The sequence below is a fragment of the Gorilla gorilla genome, chromosome 9 (assembly GCF_029281585.2).
Source record: "Gorilla gorilla gorilla isolate KB3781 chromosome 9, NHGRI_mGorGor1-v2.1_pri, whole genome shotgun sequence".
Classification (NCBI taxonomy): domain Eukaryota; kingdom Metazoa; phylum Chordata; class Mammalia; order Primates; family Hominidae; genus Gorilla; species Gorilla gorilla.
In genome coordinates this window covers 78,215,367-78,238,565 of record NC_073233.2, presented here as the reverse complement: position 1 = coordinate 78,238,565, position 23,199 = coordinate 78,215,367, and the positions used below count along the sequence as shown (strand labels likewise).

General features: G+C 46.4%; 1 protein-coding gene, 1 non-coding gene and 1 pseudogene across 21 annotated transcripts in view; 1 reads left to right on the top strand and 2 right to left on the bottom strand.

Moving 5' to 3' along the window:
• Positions 1 to 22,499, bottom strand: part of PPFIA1 (PTPRF interacting protein alpha 1) — a 113,792-nt gene extending 91,293 nt beyond the window's left edge. For all 20 annotated transcript variants that reach the window (XM_063693296.1, XM_055356027.2, XM_019036560.4 and 17 more), the window contains exons 1-2: positions 22,360 to 22,499; positions 20,835 to 21,098 (exon numbers count right to left, since the gene is read on the bottom strand). In XM_063693296.1, coding sequence (XP_063549366.1) covers positions 20,835 to 21,098 — 264 coding nt within the window. In that variant the 5' untranslated portion in view covers positions 22,360 to 22,499. The remainder of the gene's footprint in view (positions 1 to 20,834; positions 21,099 to 22,359) is intronic.
• Positions 9,136 to 9,246, bottom strand: MIR548C (microRNA mir-548c). Its single transcript, NR_106479.2, has one exon. It is a non-coding gene; the product is annotated as a microRNA mir-548c (primary transcript).
• On the top strand, positions 13,922 to 14,306 carry LOC109028861 (histone H2A.Z-like; annotated as a pseudogene).
• Positions 22,500 to 23,199: the final 700 nt, after the last annotated feature.

Sequence of the window (23,199 nt, the reverse complement as noted above, 5' to 3'; positions counted from 1 at the left end):
AGAATTAGATGAGCCACTGAAGAACAGGTAGGTAACTGCTAAAAGATCCCGTTTAGGAAATTATTTCATCATTCTAGGATGCATCACTGTGTGTGTGTCTACTGTGTGCCAGAGGCTACGCTCAACGCTGGGGACAGAACAGCACCAGGCAGCAGGCCACATGGGCAGGCACCTTGCTCAGACTAGGCTCCCATCCCAGGCAGGGGAAGCCCAAGCAGCTGCCCCGGATGCTCAAAGGCGGAGTAGGTGCGAAGGGGTGGAAGGGGATCTAACTGAGAGACAAGTCCCTCCGTTAAAGAACCATAAGTGTGTGCACTCCAGTAATACTATAAGGGGGCAGAGGGGTCTGAAGGATACTGTTGTGCCCACTCTTTTTCATGCAGTTGAAGAACTCTGGAGTCAGACTGCTTGGGTTCAAATACAGCCTCTACCATGTAATATCTATGGGATCCTGAGTGAGTTTCCAATTTCTTCATCTAGAAAATGGGGTCATAACAGTGTCCTGCTTTATAGCACTGTCACGAGGCTTCAGTGGGGGCTCATTCCTATAAAGAGGCTTAGAGGCAATAAACATTCACTATGATCTCATTCTATCTCCCAAACATCCATATACCCAGCCCCTGGACGGTACCTTACACACAGTAGACAATACGAATTTGCTAAAAAATACCCAAATGATTATTATCTCTAATTTACTGTGAGCAAACAGAAGGCTCAGTGATGAGGGAACGTGACAAAGGTAACAAGGGAAAGGGGACATGCGAGTCCAGCTGGCTCCAAGCCCATGCTCCACACAAACCTACTGCTCTCCTTGCCACCCACCCAGCCCGCGCTCAATGTGGGAATCCATGCACGGGAGGCAGAGTGGAATCTACCTACAGAGGCAGGCAGAAAGGACGCACATGGCCTGCTTCTAAACTATTCACTGGCCGAGTGTGGTGGCTCACATGTGTGATTCCAGCACTTTGGGAGGCCTAGGCAGGGGGGTCACTTGAGCCCAGGAGTTCAAGAACAGCCTGGGAAACATGGGAAAACCCTGTCTCTACAAAAAAATACAAAAATTAGCCAGGCGACTGGCCAGGCGCGGTGGCTCACGCCTGTAATCCTAGCACTTTGGGAGGCAGAGGTGGGTGGATCACAAGGTCAGGAGATCCAGACCATCCTGGCTAACATGGTGAAACCCCGTCTCTACTAAAAATACAAAAAATTAGCCAGGTGTGGTGGCACGCACCTGTAGTCCCAGCTACTCGGGAGGCTGAGGCAGGAGAATCGCTTGAACCTGGGAGGCGGAGGTTGCCGTGAGCCGAGATCGCACCACTACACTCCAGCCTGGGCGACAGAACAAGACTGTCTCAAAAAAAAAAAAGAAAAAAATTAGCCAGGCGTGGTGACACATGCCTGTGGTTCCAGCTACTGGGGAGGCTGAGGTGGGAGGATCACCTGAGCCCAGAGAGGTGGAGGCTGTGGTGAGCTGTGACCATGCCACTGCACTCCAGACTGGATGACAGAGTGAGACCCTGCCTCAAAAATAAATAAATAAATAAATAAATAAATAAATAAACTATTCATTTAAGTCAGCAGGTCTCCATTAATCACAAAAAGAAACAGAGGAAGGGCAATGCACTGAATTCCTGTTTGTAAAGTGCCTTCAGGTAACACAAAGAGCACAATGCCTGTCTGCTGAGATCGCCCTCCAATGTGAACGCCTCAGCATCTATGGTGGAGGAAAATGAGCTGAGCCACAGGGCTGCTAAGTAAAATTTTACTTGGAATTTCTTTAAGCCTTTCTGCATCAATGGGATCTCACACTTAATCACAAGTGAAGTTCTTTAGATTTTAATTTGTATGAAAAGAAATACCACATCACATTATTCAAATTAATACTCAGGCTATTCGAAATCATCTCATCCCGCCACATCTCTTTAAGGGTACATAGGATACCATGACCTCGGCTGTCATTCATGTTTTCCCCATAAATTATTTTTAAGGTGGAAGAGACTGCACTAGCTTCTTCACAGCACCTTAAGATTTCAAGAGATCGGCCGGGCGTGGTGGCTCACGCCTGTAATCCCAGCACTTTGGGAGGCCGGGCTGGGATTACAGGCGTGGGAGGTGGATCACCTGAGGTCAGGAGTTCAAGACCAGGCTGACCAACAAGGAGAAACCCCATCTCTACTAAAAATACAAAATTAGCCAGGCGTGGTGGCATATGCCTGTAATCCCAGCTACTCGGGAGGCTGAAGCAGGAGAGCCACTTGAACCTGGTAGGCAGAGGTTGCAGTAAGCCAAGATCGTGCCACTACATTCCAGCCTGGGCAACAAGAGTGAAACTGTCTCAAAAAAAAGAGATTTCAAGAGATCCATCGCTCAGAAACACTGATTCATCTCAAGTAGAACTTTAACTTTTCTATATGATTCAACAACTTCAGCATGTCACTACTTGAAATCAATTTTTATATTAGTACTGGCAAAGGTTTAAAACTACATAGGCAGGAGGAATAATTAGCCCTCTGCAAAGCAGAAAAACTTGGAAATGTACAATATGCTTCAAGCTCCCAAATTTTCAGAGTAAAATGAAATTTCCTCCTCCGAATAGGAATGAGACTCTGTGAAAAGAGTATGAACTCCATGGTCGGACCTCCCCTGCCAACAGAACCTCAATCCAAGTCTACAGGATTCAGCCAAGCCCTTACTTTTAGCTACAGGGGAAAAAAATCCACAAAGTGGAAACATTTTGTCCACATCTCTAAATTAGCATTAGCAGGCGCCAACAAAGCCTTAGCTATGCTTCATTTCTGAGAGTGAAAGAAGCCACTATCACTAATTGCTCCAGGATAACAGGCAAAAACCGGGACTATTCCATGCAAACCAGACACGTCCTCACCCCACCTATCGGAGGTGGGTGCGACAGGGCTAGGTGCAAGACTTCTGAGTTTACATTTTTACAAAGGTCTGGTCTTTTGAACCATGTAAATGTTTTGTGTATTTGAAAAATAATAAACTTTTTTTTTTTTTTACACAAGGTTTTGCTCTATCACCCAGGCTGGAGTGCAGTGGTATGATCTTGGATCACTGCAACCTCCATCTCTCAGGCCCAAGCGATTCTCATGCCTCAGCCTCCTAAGTAGCTGGGACTACAGATGTGCACCACCAACCCTGGCTAATTTTTTTTATTTTTTGTAGAGACGGGGTTTCGCCATGTTGCCCAGGCTGCTCTTGAACACCTGGGCTCAAGTGATGCACCTGCCTCAGCCTCCCAAAGTGTGGGATTACAAGCGTGAGCCACTGCACCTGGCTGAAAAATAATAAACTTTTTTTAAAAATGTGTTTTTGAGAGACAGGGTCTTGCTATGTTAACCAGGCTGGCCTCCAACTCCTGGTCTCAAGCGATCCTCCCACCTCAGCCTCTCAAGTAGCTTGGACTACAGGTGTGTGCCACCACACCTGGTTTGAAAAAGAATAAACTTGGCTGGGCACAGTGAGCCACGCCTATAATGCCAACACTTAAAAAGCTGGGGCGTGGTGGCGCATGCCTGTAGTCCCAGCTACTTAAAAAGTTTATAAAATGCAAACTCTGAATTAAGAATAAATAGGAACAAATGAACCTGTTTATCAAATTGGTAATTACTTTGGTTATGTTACAACAAATTGTTTTAAACCCATTATTCTAACTATATATTCTTAAGATGTATTTATTTCTAAAGCCAAAAGAATTGCTAAGGAATCCTAAACTTCACTCAAAGGGTTGTTTGTAAGAACAATGTATTAAAATGCTGAACCCATTTTATGAATATCACAGATAACGAAAACAATGTTAATATTATTAGAAATCAAAATCATCAGTTTAAGCTGTGTAAATATAAAATAAGGGGAAAAAACTTTTATTTTAAAGAATCAGTATGGAATTGGAGGTTTTTTAATGAACATTTCTTTCTAGCTCTGTCCAATGAAAGGACATAAAAGATGCTACCTTCAGCCAGGCACAGGGGCTCATGCCTGCAATCCCAGCACTTTGGGAGGCCAAGACAGGTGGAGTTCTGAGGTCAGGAGTTCAAGACCAGTCTGGCCAACATGGTGAAACCCCATCAATACTAAAAATACAAAAAAAAATTAGCCAAGCATGGTGGTGTGGGCCTGTAATCCCAGCTACTTGGGAGAGTGAGGCAGGAGAATCGCTTGAACCCGGGAGGCGGAGCTTGCAGTGAGCTGAGATGGCGCCATTGCACCCCAGCCTGGGCGACAGAGCAAGACTCCGTCCCAAAAAAAAAAAAAACCAGATGCTACCCCCGTGACAGTGGCCACACCCAGCCCCAAATGCTGATTTCCAAATGCCACTTCCCACTAAAGGGAACCAGGGCTCCTGAGAGGAATGATTTCAGATCTGAGGCAGGAAAAGTACAAAGTAGGCCTGGGACAAATTTCTGTGCCAGAAAGCAATGAAGCACTCAAGAACTAATGGGGTCTTGGCAAAAAGACACAGGAGCCAATCTGAAAGGGACAATATGAGCATCCAAGGAGTAATGATGATGCCTGACTCTAATATGCAGTGTCCTCAGTGACTGAGAGAGCTGGAAAGTGAACAAAGGAGAACACTCTTCTTCACACAGGAATATCTGTTCATCACTGTACACGGACGGAGAGCTGGAAAAATCACCTCTTTGCAACTTCCATGGAAGAAGTGATTTGAGCAGGGAACACCATGGACACTAAAACCATGAGGTTGAAGGTCTCCCAGGAACAACTGCAGAGAGAGTCAAAGGAGAGGTCTGCAATCACACCTCAGGCAGTGGCCCCACTTTCTATCACCAAGAAGGAGAGCTCTGGGAATTGTGAGCCTCGAAGGGATACAAAAAGCAGAGGGGAGGCCGGGCGCGGTGGCTCATGCCTGTAATCCCAGCACTTTGGGAGGCCAAGGCGGGCAGATCACAAGGTCAGGAGTTCAAGACCAGACTGGCCAAGATGGTGAAACCCCATCTCTACTAAAAATGCAAAAATTAGCCGGGCATGGTGGCGGCACCTGTAATCCTAGCTACTTGGGAGACTGAGGCAGAGAACTGCTTGAACCCAGGAGGCAGAGGTTGCAGTGAGCCAGATTGTGCCACTGCACTCCAGCCTGGGCGACAGAGCAAGACTCCATCTCAAAAAAAAAAAAAAAAAAAAAAAAGCAGAGGTGAGATGAGGCATGGCTGGAGAGCAAGTGAGAGATGTTGAGCCCCAGCGCAGTGGGACCTACACACACTTAGACTTTAACTCTTATAAACGCCTGAATTTAAAAATCTAACCATACAAGTTGTTAGGGCCAACATCATTATGTAATCCCAGCACTCTGGGAGGCCAAGTAGGAGGATCACTTGAGCCCAGGAGTTCAAGACCAGCCTGGGGCACATAGGGAGACCTCATCTTTACAAAAATAAAACAAAAAATTAGCCAGGTGTGGAGGTACATGCACGTGGTCCCAGCTGCTCAACAGGCTGAAGTGGGAGGACTGCCTGAGTTAGGGAGGCTGAGGATACAGTGAGCTGTGATTGTGTCACTGCGCTCCAGCCTAGGAAACAGAGTGAGACCCATCTCTAAAAACAAATTTTTTAAAAAACTAAAAAAAAAGGCCGGGTGTAGTGGCTGATGCCTGTAATCTCAACACTTTGGGAGGCTGAGGCAGGAGGATTGCTTGAGACCAGGATTGGAGACCAGCCTGGGTAACATAAAGACTCCTGTATCTACTAAAAAAAAAAAACTTAGCTGAAGTCAAACCACTGCATCAGAATATGGGCATTTTTGAGGATCAGTATACACAGGGCAAAACCGGATCGCTGAAAGAGCTGCACCAAATTACTTGGTTGTAGCTAGAATGAAGTTGGCAAGTAGAAGATAAGAAAGGCCTAATCTCAGACAATGGCTTATTTACAAAGTTGTACAAAAAAAAGGAGTCTGCAAGTGAGGAACTACCCACAACTGGGAGAGCAGGGAGGGGCTGGGCCAGGATGTGATGACACAGGAGTCTTCAGCCCGAGGAGGAACGGAGAGCTCAAGTGTTCTGAGCAAAGGAAAGGCAGCTGTACATGCGTTTTAGAAAGATCTTGGCCCGGCGTGGTGGCTCACGCCTGTAATCCCAGCACTCTGGGAGGCTGAGGTGGGCGAATCACTTGAGCTCAAGAGTTCGAGACCAGCCTAGACAACATAGCAAGACCCCCTGCTCTAAAAAATAATAATAATTACATCTATGTGTGTGTGTGTGTGTGTGTGTGTATGTATGTGCATATATATGTATATGTATATATATAGTATATGTGTATGTGTATATATATGTGTGTATACACACACAGAAAAAACATTAGCCAACCATAGTGGTGCACACCTGTAGTCCCAGCTTCTTACAAGGTTGAGGTAGGAGCATTGCTTGAGCCTGATCACACCACTGCACTCCACCTGGGTGATAAAGTGAGACCCTGTCTCAAAAAAAAAAAAAAAAAAAAAAAGAAAGAAAGATCTTGCTGCAAAAAGGGATAAGATACTGCAGAGAGGCTCCAGAACAGGGGCCATGGGAGTCAACCCAGTGAAGACAAAGGGTTCAGGGTCTAGAGTCAGTGGGCCTCAGGGGTAACCTCCAAGAGATGGAAAGGTCCATCCCACAGGTCCTGGAGACGAGAAGGATAAGGTTAGCGCAGAAAAGAGATAGGGCCGGGAGCAGTGGCTCACGCCTGTAATCCCAGCACTTTGGGAGGCCAAGAAGGGCAGATCATCAGAGGTCAGGAGTTCAAGACCAGCCTTGGCCAACATGGTGAAACCCCGTCTCTACAAAAATACAAAAATTAGCAGGGCGTGGTGGCATGTGCCTGTAGTCCCAGCTACTTGGGACGCTGAGGGAGGAGAATCGCTTGAACCCGGGAGGCAGAGATTGCAGTGGGCTGAGATTGTGCCCTTGTACTCCAGCCTGGGCAACAGGATGAGACTCCATCTCAAAAGAAAAGAAGAGACATAGCCACCTGACTATGTAGAAAACTACCATTCACAGGAAGGGGTATGGATGCGGGGGAAAGATGGTTTGAGCCAATATTGAATTTAAGGAGCCCAAAGCCTGCCCAAATGAAAGTACACAGCATGGCAGTCAGGTAAGGCACCTGCGAGGCATGGTGGCCAAGAGTGGAGGAGTACAGTGGGCAGCTGAAACTCCCAAGGAAAAGCACCTCCCTAGTTCTGCCTACACAAACATCAACGAAAAGTGGAAAGTGCTCCCACATTACATCATCCATGCATTTAACTTGCTCAAACCGAACTATGTAAGTTTGGTTTTTTCCATTTCTCTTCATACAACGAAAAAAATGTGGGCTAAATAACCCTTTTTACCTATGGAATATTCAGCACCTAGAACGGTGCATGGCACATAGAGACACTCAAAATACCTGAATACATTCATGTATACACTATATAAACATTATGTATACTGCATTAAAACAGTATGCATTTATGTATATGATAATTAAAAAGTACACATTGTTCTGTGCTTTATGTGATGGGTGATGTTAAGGGGTTTTTTTTTTTTTGAGACAGAGTCTCGCTCTGTCCCCCAGGCTGGAGTGCAGTGGTGCGATCACAGCTCATTGCAACCTCCGCCTCCCAGGTTCAAGCGATTCTCTTGCCTCAGACTCCCGAGTAGCTGGGATTACAGGTGCGCACCACCATGCCCAGCTAATTTTTGTATTTTTAGTAGAGACAGGGTTTCACCATGTTGGCCAGGCTGGTCTCGAACTCCTGACCTCGTGATCTGCCCATCTCGGCCTCCCATTACAGGCGTGAGCCACCGCACCCGGCAAGAGTTTTTAATTTTTGCTCACAGCACTAACTTTATAGCCCAAACCCATGCATTCGAAGTGGCTCTACTCTAACCAGTGGTTTCCACCCTAGGTCCATTCTTCCCTCCATCCCCAGCTCATTATCCACATAGCATGATCTTTTAAAAACTTGGGAGGCCGAGGAGGGAGGATCACCTGAGGTCAGGAGTTCAAGACCAGCCTGGGCAACATGGTGAAACTCCCGTCTCTACTAAAGATTAACCGGGCACGGTGGCGGGCGCCTGTAATCCCAGCTACTTGGGAGGCTGAGGCAGGAGAATCGCTTGAACCTGTGAGGCGGAGGTTGCAGTGAGCCGAGATCATGCCAGTGCACTACAGCTTGGGCAACACTGTGAGACTCCATCTTAAATAAATAAATACATAAATAAATAACAATGCAGCTAAATCACATCATTCCCTCCCCTGAGGCCACGATGCACACAAAGTACTGAAGCCCTAAGGTACTTAAAACAAAAACAAACAAGTCTTCACCTCTGTCTGATCCCATCCCAACCTACCTAGCCAGCCTTACCATGTTCTCTCTTCCCTTCCCTCCAGGCCAAGTAACCACGGCCACAGACCCCAGCTTTGACTCAGCTAAATGCTAAGCTCTCCCTTGCTCTGGCCTTTGCTCAAGTAGCCCCACTGCCAAGAAAGCTCTCATACCTGGTTCCTCTTAGCCTTCATCCCTCAGCTCTAAGCCAATCCCCTCGAAAGCCTCACCTTTCTGGACCACAGTGTGCCTGGCAGCCCACCCCACTCAGTCGAGATCATGGATTTCTTCTGAACCACTTCATTCTATCTGGATGTGTCTCGCAACCTGCACCTGCTTTGAGCATGGGTATATTGTGAAAGTCTTCTGCAGGCAGAGACCCTGTCTGTCTCTACCACTGACTGGCAGGAGCCTAGAACGGTAATATTCACACAGGGCTCAACAAAATAGGAGGAAGGACTCTGTCTCCTTGCTGACAATTAAAGGTGTAGAAACAGGAAGACAAGATGGCAAATTCAGTGTGTGCAAAAGAGAGATGTAAATGGCCAAATATTATTCTGAAAGGATATATTCAACTATTTCATACACCAAAGACGATGAAAACAAGCATGGTATTTTAAGAGGTGTTTTGCCAACTACTACTAAGAAACAGTCAGTAAAGCAGATGAGGGGGCACCATCTGAAGGGGCAGTCATTAGTATTTATTCTCAGGGAAGAGTCATTTAGCTAGTTTTACCTTATTCCAATTCTTCCTAATTTGTTCACTAAAGTTAAGCTTAGCAAGTACCTTGTTTGTAGCACTCAACAAATTACAGTTGTAGCCAACTTTGCATCATATTAGGTTGAAGCAAAAATAATTGCGGTTTTTGCCACTAAAAGTAAAGCAAAATCCGCAAGTACTTTTGCACCAACCTAATAGCAATACTTGAGAAAAGCTTCTGATTCTTTATACCTAAACCTGGACACTTCCAACATTTGGGGCTAGATAATTCTTTGTTAAGGGGGCTCCACTGCAGAATGTTTAGGAGCATCCCTGCCCTAGCTGTGACAACCACAAATATCTCTCAACACCGCCAAACACCAGTGTCTCCTCTTTACTCTCCCCCACCCCCGTCCCCCGTCTCCCCGCAAGCTTGACCCTGGCACCTGCCACTCGGCTGTCATCCTCTAGTCCTACACAATTCCGCCAGGTTGTTCTTTCTACTGCCCTCTGCCCTCGGATTCTAGCATCCTAGTTTGGGCTGTAACACTTCATGCCCACATTGCAGGAACTGCCTCCTAAATAGGCTGTCTTGCACCCTCTCGCCTCCTCAATCCATCCAGCACACCTTCCACTGCAACCAGCTGAAGCTCACCCATCACTTTGACAGGGAACACCCCTGACACAGGTAGACTTCTTTTTCACTAAGTTTGGATTTGATTTGAAGACCTCATTCCTTAGAGTCTTCTGAGTTTTGTACTCCCTGCCTCAGGGATTGGCAGATTGGGAGAGAGACTGGCAAAATTTGGGACCTCACCTGCAATGAAAGGTGAACAGTCTCTCTTCTAGGTTTCACACAAAAGAGTTCTTCAAGCAAGAGGTCTTCTAAAAATCTCATTTGTTGCTTTCAAAAAGACTGTAAAAATCACTGCACTCCAGTTTAAAATAAAATCTCCATTTGAAAATGCAACTGAAACTTTAAAATGAAATTAGAGAGAAGCCCAAAGGCAATATTTGTCTTAAAAAAAAAAAAAAAAAAAAGCACTCGGTCTGTCGGTCAGGCATGATGGCTCATGCCTGTAATCCCAGCACTGTGGGAGGCTGAGGCGGGCAGATCACCTGAGGTCAGAAGTTCGAGACTAGCCTGACCAACATGGTGAAACCCCGTCTCTACTAAAAATACAAAAATCAGCCAGGCACGGTGATGCGCGCCTATGGTCCCAGCTACTCAGGAGGCTGAGGCAAGAGAATCGCCTGAACCTGGGACATGGAGGTTGCAGTGAGCTGAGATCGCACCATTGCACTCCAGCCTGGGCGACAAGAAAAAAAAAAAGCCAGGCATGGTGGCTCACGCCTGTAATCCCAGCACTTTGGGAGGCCAAGGCATGCGGCGGATCACGAGGTCAGGAGATCGCGACCATCCTGGCTAACATGGTGAAACCCTGTCTCTACTAAAAATACAAAACAAAAATTAGCTGGATATAGTGGCGGGCACCTGTAGTCCCAGCTACTGGGGAGGCTGAGGCAGAAGAATGGTGTGAACCCAGGAGGCGGAGCTTGCAGTGAGCTGAGATCACGCCACTGCACTCCAGCCTGGGTGACAGAGCAAGACTCCATCTCAAAAAAAAAAAAAAAAGCAGCACTCAAAAAGAAAACATACATGGGATCAAGTCATAGAATAAACATTAGGTAGCTGGGCACACTGGTTCATGCCTGTAGTGGTAGCTACTCAGGAAGCCAAGGCAGAAGGATTGCTTGAGCCCTGGAGTTGGAGATCAGCCTGGGCAACATAGCAAGACCCCATCTCCAAAGTAAGACTAAACACCACGCACACAACCTCTCCTACCTCCCTAGCCTCCTTCTTTGCCACTGCCAGATATGTCATCACAAACCCTCCTTCGGTCTGACACAGGGCTTGGGGAAGAGTAGAGACTAGAGCAGGGTGGAACAGCCCACACAGTGGCCAAGACGGGAATTGGAGGCCAAGGGCTGTGTCTCCCGCTGGGCGGGCCACTTGCTCTACTGTCTTTAAGTGGTTAAGTGACTGGGCAGGGGCAAATGGGGGATTCTGATTAGAAACTGGACAATGTCATGAGAAGCAGACTGGAAAAAAAAAAAAAGAAACTGGACAAGGTAGCCTAAGCGAGGTGAGTGGGTTCTGTATGCTCCCTATCAAGTAATGATAACCAATGTCTCCAGACTCCGCATATGCTGCAGACAGAGAGAGCACGCCCGCTTCAGCTCCAGTTTCAGTGATACGTGGGGTGGGCTGTAGCCCGGCAACCCACCAAAAACTAGAAAAGGTGAGTATGACTTGAAAGTCTGCAGGCATCAAAGAGATGCCAAGGCAGCCACAAATGAAGGGACCAACATTCCAAACCAAAGAGAGGCCCACTGAGATGAGTCCACTATTCAGAGCCCCCACTCTTTCTGTCAGTGCATTTGACAATTTGGAAGGATTTGGGGGCAGTACACTGATAAACTGGGAAGAAAACTCAGCAGAAAGTAGAGGCTACAGAGCTCTAGAAAGCCCCAAGGGTCTGGGGAGACAAAAAGAAGTACAGGCCTGACAGTCAGCCAGGACTCAAGGGGCCAAGATCCCAGAGAAAAGGGAGACACAGGAAATGAGCCCAACACTCTGCAAACCTGGCCAAGAAGCTGGGCTTTCAGTAGTCTCATGGCGTTAAGGAGACAAAACTTGGGCTCCAGGACACGCCAAGAAAGAGGGGCCCTGGGAAACACTCCAGGGTTTCAGATGGAACCCCCGGATGGTTACACCAGGAGCAGGAGGTTGGGGGAAGGTAGCTTCAACTGACGCTTACTGACTGAATCCCAGCCTCTGGTCACCCAGGCCCTGACTGAGCTGAGATGATCTGTCCCTACTCTGGGCATGTGTCAGATGACAGAGGGAAACTTTCTGAAGGAAGACAGCATCACCCAGCGCTTTCTACAGTTTTTCATACATAATGTCTGACTCAATTAAAAAAACAAAAACGGGCGTATCAACAAATGAACCTAGAGAAAAAAGAAAAACAGAAATGGATCCGGAGGTGACCCATATAATAGAGTTATCAGATGCAAATGTCAACTATTCAAAAATATACTTGACAAAAGGAAAAAATTTCACTAGAGAACTAGAATAGTAAAAGGAATTAAGCAGACTCTAGAACTGAAAATTATAACTGAAATTAAGAACTCAATCTATGGGCTAAACAGCAGATTGGACACAAATGAAGAGGGGATGAGTGAGGTGGAAGATGGGTCAGTAAAAAAAATCTGGACTTTAGATTTTGGGCACAATAGCTCACACCTGTAATCCCAGTGCTTTGACATGTCAAGGTAGGAGGCTCATTTGAGGTCAGGAGTTTAAGAACAGCTTGGGCAAAATAGCAAGACCCTGCCTCTACAAAAAATTTAAAAATTAGCTGGGCACAGTGGCACATACCTATAGTCCCAGCTACTCAGAAGGCTGAGGCAGAAGGATTGCTTGAGCCCTGGAGTTTGAGGCTGCAGTGAACAGTGATCACGCGCGCCACTGCACTGCAGCCTCGGCAACAACAGGGTGCCTGTCTTTTTTTTTTCCCCCGAGACGCAGTTTCGCTCTTGCCACCCAGGCTGGAGTGCAACGGCGTGATCTTGGCTCACTGCAACCTCCGTCTCCCAGGTTCAAGCGAGTCTCCTGCCTCAGCCTCCCAAGTAGCTGGGATTACAGGCATGTGCCACCATGCCCGGCTATTTTTTGTATTTTTAGTAGAGACAGGGTTTCACCATGTTGGCCAGGCTGGTCTCGAACTCCTGACTTCAAGTGATTCACCCACCTTGGCCTCCCAAAGTGCTGGGATTACAGGCGTAAGCCACTGCACCCAGCCACCTGTCTCTTAAATATTTTTATATACATATATATATTTATATATATATATGTATGTAAGTAGATATATATATACACACACATATATACACACATGCTAGCTCATGCCTGTAATCCCAACACTTTCGGAGACTGAGGCAAGTGGATCACTTAAGTCCAGGAGTTTGAGACCAGTCTGTGCAACATGGCAAAACCCCACCTCCACTGAAAATACAGAAATTAGCCAGGTGTGGTGGCACGCACCTGTAGTCCCTGCTACTCAGGAGCTGAGGTGGGAGGATCGCTTGAGCCCAGAAGGCAGATGCTGCAGTGAGCTGAGACTGCACCACTACACTACAGCCTGGGCAACAGAGCAAGACCCTGTCCCAAAAATACACACACACACACACACACACACACGTCCCCCCCCCCCACACAGGCCAGACACGGTGGCTCACGCCTGTAGTCCCAACAGTTTAGGAGGCCAAGGCAGGAAGACTGCTTGTGCCCAAGAGTTCAAGACCACCCTGGGCAACAGAGACCCAGTCTCTAAAAACTAAATATATACACACACACACACACACACACACACACACACGCACACACACACGCACACACACACACCCCTAGACACATACACAGAAAAGGTCTAGAAAATACGGAAAGGAGCACAAGAGACACATAGGACATGATAAAAGCCTAATGTGTATCACACCATTGCACTCCAACTTGGGCAACAATAGCGAAACTCCATCTCAAAAAAAAAAAAAAATGCCTAATATACACAAAAATGGAGGCCCTCTGAGTGAAGATGAGTGGAAAATAGGAATATTTATAGAGAGAAGAGCCAAAACTTCCAAAATTGATTAGGAACCAGGCCACCAATACAACAAATACCAAGTTTTGCTAATGCCTGAAGCAAAGAAAATGTTACAAGCCACCAGAGGCAGCTTCAAATCCTGGTGTGAGGAATGAGTAGCTGGTGAGATCTTGCTGTGTGTCTGATTAGTCCTTTCTCTGCCTTGCCTGTTTGAGCTTCAGCAGAATTGAAAATGGCTGGCAGTAAGGCTGGGAAGGACTCCAGAAAGGCCAACAAAGGCAGCTTCCCACTCACAGAGAGCCAATTTGCAGTTCCTGGTGGGCCGTATTCACTGACACCTGAAATCTAGGACAATCAGTCCTGGACGTGTGGGCGCGACTGCCGCTGTGAATAGCACAGCCATCCTGGAGTACCTCACCACAGAGGTACTTGAACTGGCAAGAAATGCATCAAAAGACTTCACAGTAAAGCATACTACCCCTCATTACTTGCAACTTGCCATTCGTGGAGATAAAGAATTGGGCTCTCTCTTCAAGTCTACAATTGCTGGTAAAAGTGTCATTCCACACATCCACAAATCTCTAATTGGGAAGAAAGGACAACAGCAGACTGTCTAAAGGCTGCCTGGATTCCTTATTATCTCAGGACCCTAAACACTCTACCAGCTGTCCAGTGTGGCTGATTCCAGTGAACTATATCTCTGTCAAAAACACAATTCTGCCTTTCTGTAATTCTACTTGAGCAAGTTGGAAGTTTAATTAGCTTTCCAACCAACAAATTTCTACATTCAAGTCTTAACCATATTTGTTACTGTGGCTTCAAAGAAGCTATTGATTCTGAAGTAGTGGGTTTTGATTGAGTTGACTGTTTTCAAAAAACTGTTTGGATTTTAATTGTGATGGAGAGTTATAGTAACAAACATTTGGTTTTGCACAAACATTATTTCCACTCTGGTGGATAAACTCAGTAAAAGTCGTATCCTCTCCAAAAAATAAAAATAAAAAGCAACCAGAAGGGAAAATAAAAAGAAGTATTACTTCAAATGGGACAACAATAACACCAAAAGCTGACTTGTCAAGAAAAAGGAAGCGAGCTAAAAAAACAATGAATTCGCTGCTACAAAATGGTGCAAGGAAATGACCACGATCCCAGAATTCTATACCCAGCAAAATCATCCTTCAAAACTGAAGGCAAGTTAGGCACAGTGGCTCACACCTGTAATCCCAGCAGTTTGGGAGGCTGAGGCAGGCAGCTGCTTGAGCCAATGAGTTTGACCCCAGCCTGGGAAACATGGTGAAACATCACATTTAAAAAAAAAAAAAAAAAAAAGGCCAGGCATGGTGGCTCACGCCTGTAATCCCAGCACTTTGGGAGGCTGACGAGGGCAGATCACCAGGTCAAGAGATTGAGACCATCCTGGCCAACATGGTGAAACACCTTCTCTACTAAAAATACAAAAATTAGCTGGGCGTGGTGGCACGTGCTTGTAGTCCCAGCTACTCGGGCGGCTGAGGCAGGAGAATTGCTTGAACCCAGGAGGCGGTGGTTGCAGTGAGCCGAGATCACATCACTGCACTCCAGACCGGCGACAGAGCGAGACTCCATCTTAAAAAACAAAACAAAACAAAACAAAAACTAAAGGCAAAATAGAAAATTTTCAGGCAAACAAAAATGACAATTCATTATCCACAGATATGAACTCAAAGAAATACCGTAGAAAGTTCTTCAGGGAAAAGAAATATAGGCTGGGTGCAGTGGCTCACATCTGTAATCCCAGCACTTTGGAGGCTGAAGCAGGCAGATCACTTGAGGTCAGGAGCTTGAGACCAGCCTGGCCAACATGGTGAAACCCAGTCTCTACTAAAAATACAACAATTAGCCGGATGTGGTGGCATATGCCTGTAGTCCCAGCTACTCAGAAGGCTGAGGCAAGAAAATCGCTCAAACACGGGAGATGGAGGTTGGAGTGAGCCGAGATCGTGCCACTGCACTTCAGCCTGGGCAACAGAGCGAGACTCTGTCTCAAAAAGAAAAAAAAAACAAGAAATATAATCCCCGGCAGAAACACGAAACAACAATAAAGAATGAAGAGCAACAAAAATGGTAACTACAAGGATAAATCTAAATAAACGTTAACTGTACAAAATAATTATGATACTGCAAAAAGTATATATAAAATTAAAGTACATAAACTTGTAAGATGCAGCTAAAAGCGTGTAGTGGCTCACGCCTGGATCCCATTGTTTTGGGAGGCTAAGGGGGGAGGATCACCTGAGGCCAGGAGTTGAAGACCAGCTGGGGCAATACAGCAAGACGCTGTCTCTATTTTTAAAAATAAATATAAATTAAACTGAAATATATAAAACAATGACACAAAAGGTAGGAGGGAGTTAAATCCAGTTCAAGTATCTAAGGACTTGACCCTGGGAGACACAATGAGACTGTGCCTGGAAAAAAAAAAAAGAAAAAAAAAAAAAAAAAAAAAAAATATATATATATATATATATATATATATATATATATCTCAATCAAACAAAAAAAAGCAAAAAAAAAAAAAAAAGTAGAAATTAATGCAATAGAAAACAAATGTAAGTAGAAAAAAATGTAAAGCCAAAAGTTGGTCCCTTAAAAGAACTTACAAAATTGACAAACCCCCAACAAGACTGATTAAGAGACAATTTATGAATTACTGATATCAAGAATTATTAAAAGGGAACATCACTACAGATCTTGCAGATAATAAGGATTATAAACCACTTTACACTTACAAATTGGAAAGTCTGGGTGGCCTGAACAAATCTCTAGCGGGGAAAAATGCTTTATCTAAATAGACACACGAAGAAATATTCAAAATCCTACATCTACCTATAAAATTAATTCTAAAATTTTTCCTTCTCACAAGGAAAACCCTGTACCAGCTGGTTTTGCCAAAGAATTATTTCAAACATTTAAGGAAGAAAACACGAATTTCGTAGGAACTCTTCTAGGGAGTAGAAAAAGAAGGAATACATTCCACCTTGTTTTAAGAAACCAGCATAACCTTGATACCAAATCCCAGCAAGGGCACTGAAGGAAACTGAAATTATAAGTCAATCTTTCTCGTGAATATAAATGCAATAATCCTAAACAAAATACTACCAAATATAATCCAGTAAAAGGAGAATACATCAAGATCAGGTTGGAATTATTCTACAATTGTAAATTTTTTTTGAAAGGGAGGTGCTCTTTCTCAGGAGCTCCTGAGGTTGCTTCCCCAGGCTACAAACAATATGCAATTAAAAAAAAAAAAAAAAAAAGCAAGGCACAGTGGTGTGCGTCTATAATTCCAACTACTTGAGAGGCTGAGGTGGGAAGATCACTTTAGCCCAGGAGTTCAAGGCTACAGCGAGCTATGATGGTGCCACTGCACTCCGGGCTGGGTAATGGAGCAAGACCCCATCTCAAAAATAAACAAACAAAAACAGTTAAATTCCCACATAACAGAAAAATCACATGACTGTCTCAAAAGATGCAGAAAATCCATGTTAAGAAATTTAATACCTGCTCATGGTTTTTAAAAAACTCTTGGCAAACTAAGAAGAGAATTTTTACATTTTGATAAAGAATATCTACAGGGCCAGGTGTGGTGGCTCACAGTGGTAATCCCAGCACTTTGGGAGACCAAGGTGAGAGGATCGCTTGACACCAGGAGTTGGAGACTAGTCTGGGCAACCGAGTGAGAACCCTTTTCTTAAATTACCAGATCTCAAGACAGACTATATCTATGGGAATTTAGACATTGTGCTATTTGTGCAAAGATGACAAAAAGATCAAAGGAGCAGAAGAGAGTCCAGAAACAGACCCACACACTTACAGTCACTGGACTGAGATGACACTGCATGTAGTACACTGGGGAAAGAATAGTCTTTCAAGAAATTATGCAAGGTCAACTAGATATCCATTTAAAAAAAGAGAGAGAGACTCGAGAGAGAGACTCTTGGCCCCATCGCATACCATAAACAAAGTCAATTTCAGATGGAAGATTAAAAAATACAGTTTTTAGAAGACAATGTAGAATATCTCATGAACTTGACCTAGCAAATTTCTTAAACAGGACACAAAGAGCATTAAACATTACTGAAAAGATGGATCAACTGGGCTACATTAAAAATTTTACACTTCTATGTATCAAAAGATACGACTGAGAGAGTGAAAAGGCAAACACAAGAGTCTAAAAACAATCTGTCATGCACATATGTACTCAGAATATAGAGAAAACTCCTTCAAATCAGTAAGAAACAAAACAGACAACCAAATCAACAGATGGGCAAAAGATAACCGTTTCACAAAAGACATCCAGGTGGCCAGTGAACACAGGTAGAGATGCTTTACCTCTGCATGTTCCTGGCCATCAGGGAGCAGCAAATTCAGACCATACTGAGCCACCTACCAGCTAACAGCCACCAGAACAGCTAAAATGTAAAGACCCAACAATACCAAGTGCTGAAGAGCACAGGAGCAACTGACTTCTCATACATTGCTGGGGTAGTACAAACTGTCACAACCACCACTTTTGGCACTCTCTACTGAGGCTGAACAAATGCACACACCATCATTTGCATTCCACTTCTTTGTAGAAATCCAACAGAAGTGTATACATATCCTCCGGCCTGGGCAACATGGTAAAACCCCACCTCTACAAAAAATACAAAAATTAGCGGAGGGTGGTGACGCGTGCCTGTATTCCCAGCTACTTGGGAGGCTGAGGCAGGAGAATCGCTTCAACCTGGGAGGTGGAGGCTACAGTGAGCCGAGATCATGCCACTGCACTCCAGCCTGGGCAACAGAGTGAGACCCTATCTCAAAAAAAAAAAAAAAAAGTTTATAGACATCTGCACCAAAAAACAAACAATATTAGGGGAGCATGTGTAAAAACTGGAAACAACCCCAAATGTCTGTGAGCAGTAGAAAGAATAAGTTCTGTCTGTTCGTGCACAGGATGACCAGAGAGCAGGTGAGAATGAGCAAGCTGCATCTCACAAACATGGTGACGACAGAATGAAGAAGCAAAACATAAAGATTATTTTACTTCACTTAAACAAAGTCAAGAACAGGCAAAAGTAATCAATGGTGAAAGGTCAAGACCTTGGTTAGCTCTGGGGGACAACTACTGGGAATAGTTAGGAGGGGACTTCTAGGAAGCCTGGTAATGTTCCATTTCTTGATCTGGGTGGTGGTATGCAAGTGTGTTAACTTTGTGAAAAGTCCACTGAGATGTATACTTATGATTTGTGAATTTTTCTGCTGTATGCTATAGTTATGTATATTTTTAAGTACACTCTAACTTGCCTCCACAATGTGCCAGGAGCACAAATGCACTTCCTGGACTCATTATCTGGTCACACTACCAGCCACCAAAGATGAACCAGATTCCAGGAAAGGGAAGGGTCCAAAACAAATTTACTTAATAGTTTCCATTTTTGAAAGGCTGGAATCAGGTGCTCAGGTGGTAACGTGAACCGTCGGCATCATCATGTTATCCACTGAACTAGGCATTCCCAGGCTGCTACACTGAGCAGTGCCAGAAACAAATCACTGAGCAACCGTGTCACCAGTGTGTGTGACAACCTCCACAGCCTGCGACTAACTGTACAAAACTCCTGTCACTTCCCTGACATGTCTTGTGTGCCCATTCTTTCCAAAACCTACCTTATTAAGTATATTAGTATTTGATATACACTTCAATACGTGTACCTTAAATTACAAATACAATAAAATCCTGGTAAAACATAAATTGGCTACTTCTTTTAAAATTGCAGTAATAAAATTCAACATAAATAAACTTGGTAATTTATAAGATTGAAATAAGAAAAATCTTAATGATTCTTTAATCCAACAAAAAAGGAACATAGAGCGCTAACGTCAAATTATTGTTGCTAAAAAGGAAACCCACGTTTGGCTTATCAATCTTTCAGGAGAACTGACTACAGCCAAGAAACACATTAAGGCTAGTACTTATTCATTCACTAATTTATCACTGCAGACCCATCATGCGAGTATAAATGTGTGCTTATGCGGGTCTACCTGAATGCACCCCAAAGGCACTTATGATGAGTAACGTGGCGCCTAGACAGCTCTGCAACACATAAATAACCCACTTCTCTCCCACTATGCCCCGTGCCACTCACCTTACACTCTTCTAGTTTTTACGCCTTCTCCCTTTACCTACCATTAAGTAAATCCTCATTCAACTCCATGAGCAAAGTCTTTCAAACACTGGTCCAAATGTAACATACTCAGAGAAACAATTTCAGTTGTTCTAAGCTTTAAAAATCTTTTTTATTTTCTTGAGACAGGCTGGAGAGCAGTGGTGCAATCTTGGCTCACTGCAACCTCCGCCTCCCGGGTTCAAGTGATTCTCATGCCTCAGCCTCTGAGTAGCTGGGACTACAGATGCGCGCTACCACGCTCTGCTAATTTTTGTATTTTTGGTAGAGACAGGGTTTTGCCATGTTGGCCAGGCTGGTCTCAAACTCCTGACCTCAGGTGATCCGCCTGCCTCAGCCTCCCAGAGTGCTGGGATTACAGGCATGAGCCACCACACCCGGCCTAAGCTTTAAAATTCTCATCTACCAAGGAAAAAGTTCCTAAGGAATCAATCTCGAGTCTTCTATCCCCTAAAACAAATGTGACTTACAAAACCTAGATGTTCTGATAAAGGTGGGCTATCAAAATATTTTTTTTCCGTGAAATCAATCCTATTTGTCTATTAAATTACATTAGGAAATTAGAAATACATGAGATAATCCATGGGAAGTACAAGTTTAGCCAGAAAAGGCTTAAGACAACAGAATGGAGGCACCAAATAGATTGGTTGCTTCAGAGCCCTTTTTCAAAAACTCTGGAGAACTTCTTGAACCTAGGCAGTTCCCAAAGATAGGAATGAAAATAATGAGGTATTTTCACATGACTTGAGAGTACAACGATTTGTTCTCCCTAAGAAGTTTAATCCCTAGGAACTTTGTATTTGACTTACAAACACCAGAAACTATCATTTCACAAATCGTTACGGAAAATACTCATCTGAAACATTAACAAAAGATGGCACCAATAAAAAAACATTTAGTGGAGAAAAATCTATAGTTTCAGGTTAAAAGCACTCATACCTGCGGAAGTGCCGTGTTGAGCTGTCTCTGCAAGGAATCTCTTTCATGACCAACCTCGTGTAACTTCCCCTGGGTTAAGGCCAGCGTTTCTTGAGTCTCTCTCAGTGTGTCAAGAAGGCGGTCCCTTTCTTCTAGCATGGAGACCATCAACTGTTCAAAATGTGAATCTGCATCTGGCTGTGAAGGGGAGCCGGAACCATGGCCTCCACCTCCTCCAGGGGGGCCTTCTGCTTCGCTGATGGTCGGCATCACCTCGCACATCATCTTGAAATGACAAGACCCAGGCTACAGTCATTAAGCGCAGAATACAGGTTCCCACAAATATGCAACTTTACAGGTATCTGTAGCTAAAAAGATGGGCAGCCTCATTATGCTCAGATCTGTTATGCTTTGTGAGTAAATAAGCTGGGAAAACATATACAGGGCAAATATTAAGTGCAAAAATACACAACATGAAGACATTAACACAGACAAAAATCCAAGGAAGGGGTCAAGATCCCAGAGGACTACCCTCACAAAAAAGGGCAAACCCTGGGGTAGTCTGTTTGCAAAGCTGTACTTGTTTTTGCTGAAAACAAGTGTGCTTCTGTTACCTATTTTTTTTACTTCCCAGTGGGGTGGGGAGGGTGGGGGGGGGGTAGGGGGGAGAAAGTCAAAACACATGTCACCCAATCATTTTTCAGGAAAAGCACAGAAGGAGCATACAACCAGCAAAACTGACAAGTACAAAATCCATCAGGCATCTTGCAGGAATGTGTGCAGTCAGCTCCCGGGAAGAACTGACGGCTCCCTGAATTCTTGGGCTGGATTTGGTGAGCACTAAAAGGAACCGGATTCGTTAAACGCTGGTAGAAGTGTTTTCCAATGGCTGCAACGGTTGGTCAACCTAACTTACGTAAGTTTACAACCGAAAAAAAAAATCCACAATGGAAATATAGCAGGTCGATACAGCCGGGGGCGGCTAGGAAAGAGGGAAAAGTGAAAGGTGAAATTACGGGAGTCTATTAAGTGTCTGGGATATAAAGACAGCGCCAGGGAAAGGGGAAGTCGCTTCTGAGCCTTTCGGGCAGTATTGGGGGCGCGGTGGACCCCTGAGAGGGGGATGCCCCAGACGGCGCACCTGATGGGGATGGTGACCTCCAGCCTGCTCGAGCCGCACTCCTCCCCTCCTGTATCAGGTGCGGCGGGAGCCCCGAACCCCGGGGGATGACGACCGTTGACAACGGAGCCCGCTCGGGCCAGGGCTTTCAGCGGCCGCAGGTCCCCGCCCCTCGCCCCAGCGCCCGGGTCACGGGGCGCGGGGCTCGGGGAGGGGCAGCGCGCAGTCCCCGGAACCGTCCCTTGGGGCGCGGGGGTCCCGCCGGAGCTCTCCCAGCGCGACCCGGCGCCGCGGCCTCGCCCCCACCCGTCCCGGAGCGCACCCTTCCCCGCGGAGACATCTAATCGGCTGCGTGGCCGCCGCGGAGACCGGGACCCGCCGGTGACGCCTGGGCCCCGAGCCTGCCTCAGTGTCCCGCTCCCTTACCTTGCTCGCCGGCGGGAGCGGGCGAGGAGGCTCCGCGGCGGCTCGCGGGCGGCTGCTCGCTCCGGGCGAGCTTGGGAGCCGACGAAAGCAGCCCGCGGCCGGCGTCCGCCTGCCCGCCCCACGCCGCGGACCCGGGGCCCGCCGCCCCAGTCACTAAGGCCGGCCCGCGGCCGGACACTGGCGGAGCAGAGGAGGAGCGGGCCCGGCTGTGCGGCGCCGGCGTCTACGTGCCCGACGTCGAGCGCGTCGGCGCGAGCGTCAGCACCGCCCCGGGGGCGGGGCCCGAGGAGCACCGCGGCCCGAGTACGCAAGCGCCGTCTCCTCAGGAGGGGGCGGGCGGCGGCTACGGGACACTGACTGGCTGAGCGAGACGGGAGCCACGCCCCCCCAGGCCCCGCCCGGGTCGCGGGGGAGGGGGCGGTCTCCGGGATGAGCCACAGGTGGGAGCTCAGGTGCTCGCCCGGTCAGCGTCTTCCTCCGGGCGTCCCCAGTCTCCTCCCACGGCTGCAGGGACGCCGGAGGCCTTTGCCGAGTGTCTACCGCACATCGAGTTCTGAGCTGGACGCGTCCGGCACGTCAGGTCCCTCCCGAGCTGGAGGCGCTGGATTCGCACCTTGCAGAAGAGCGAACCGAGGCTTCAGTCACCACCGAGGACCCAGACCCCGCCCGCCGCGTCGCCCCCACGGTCTCCCTGGGCCTGATCTGGGTTCAGAAGGACGCAGTTCCCGCCAGGACCCACTTACGGAGCGCTGCCTGCCGCACCTGGGGACGTCCCGGCGCAGCGTCCAGCGTGCAGGCTTTGCCGCTGTGGCTTTCACTCTGCAGCGTGGGCCCGGGCGA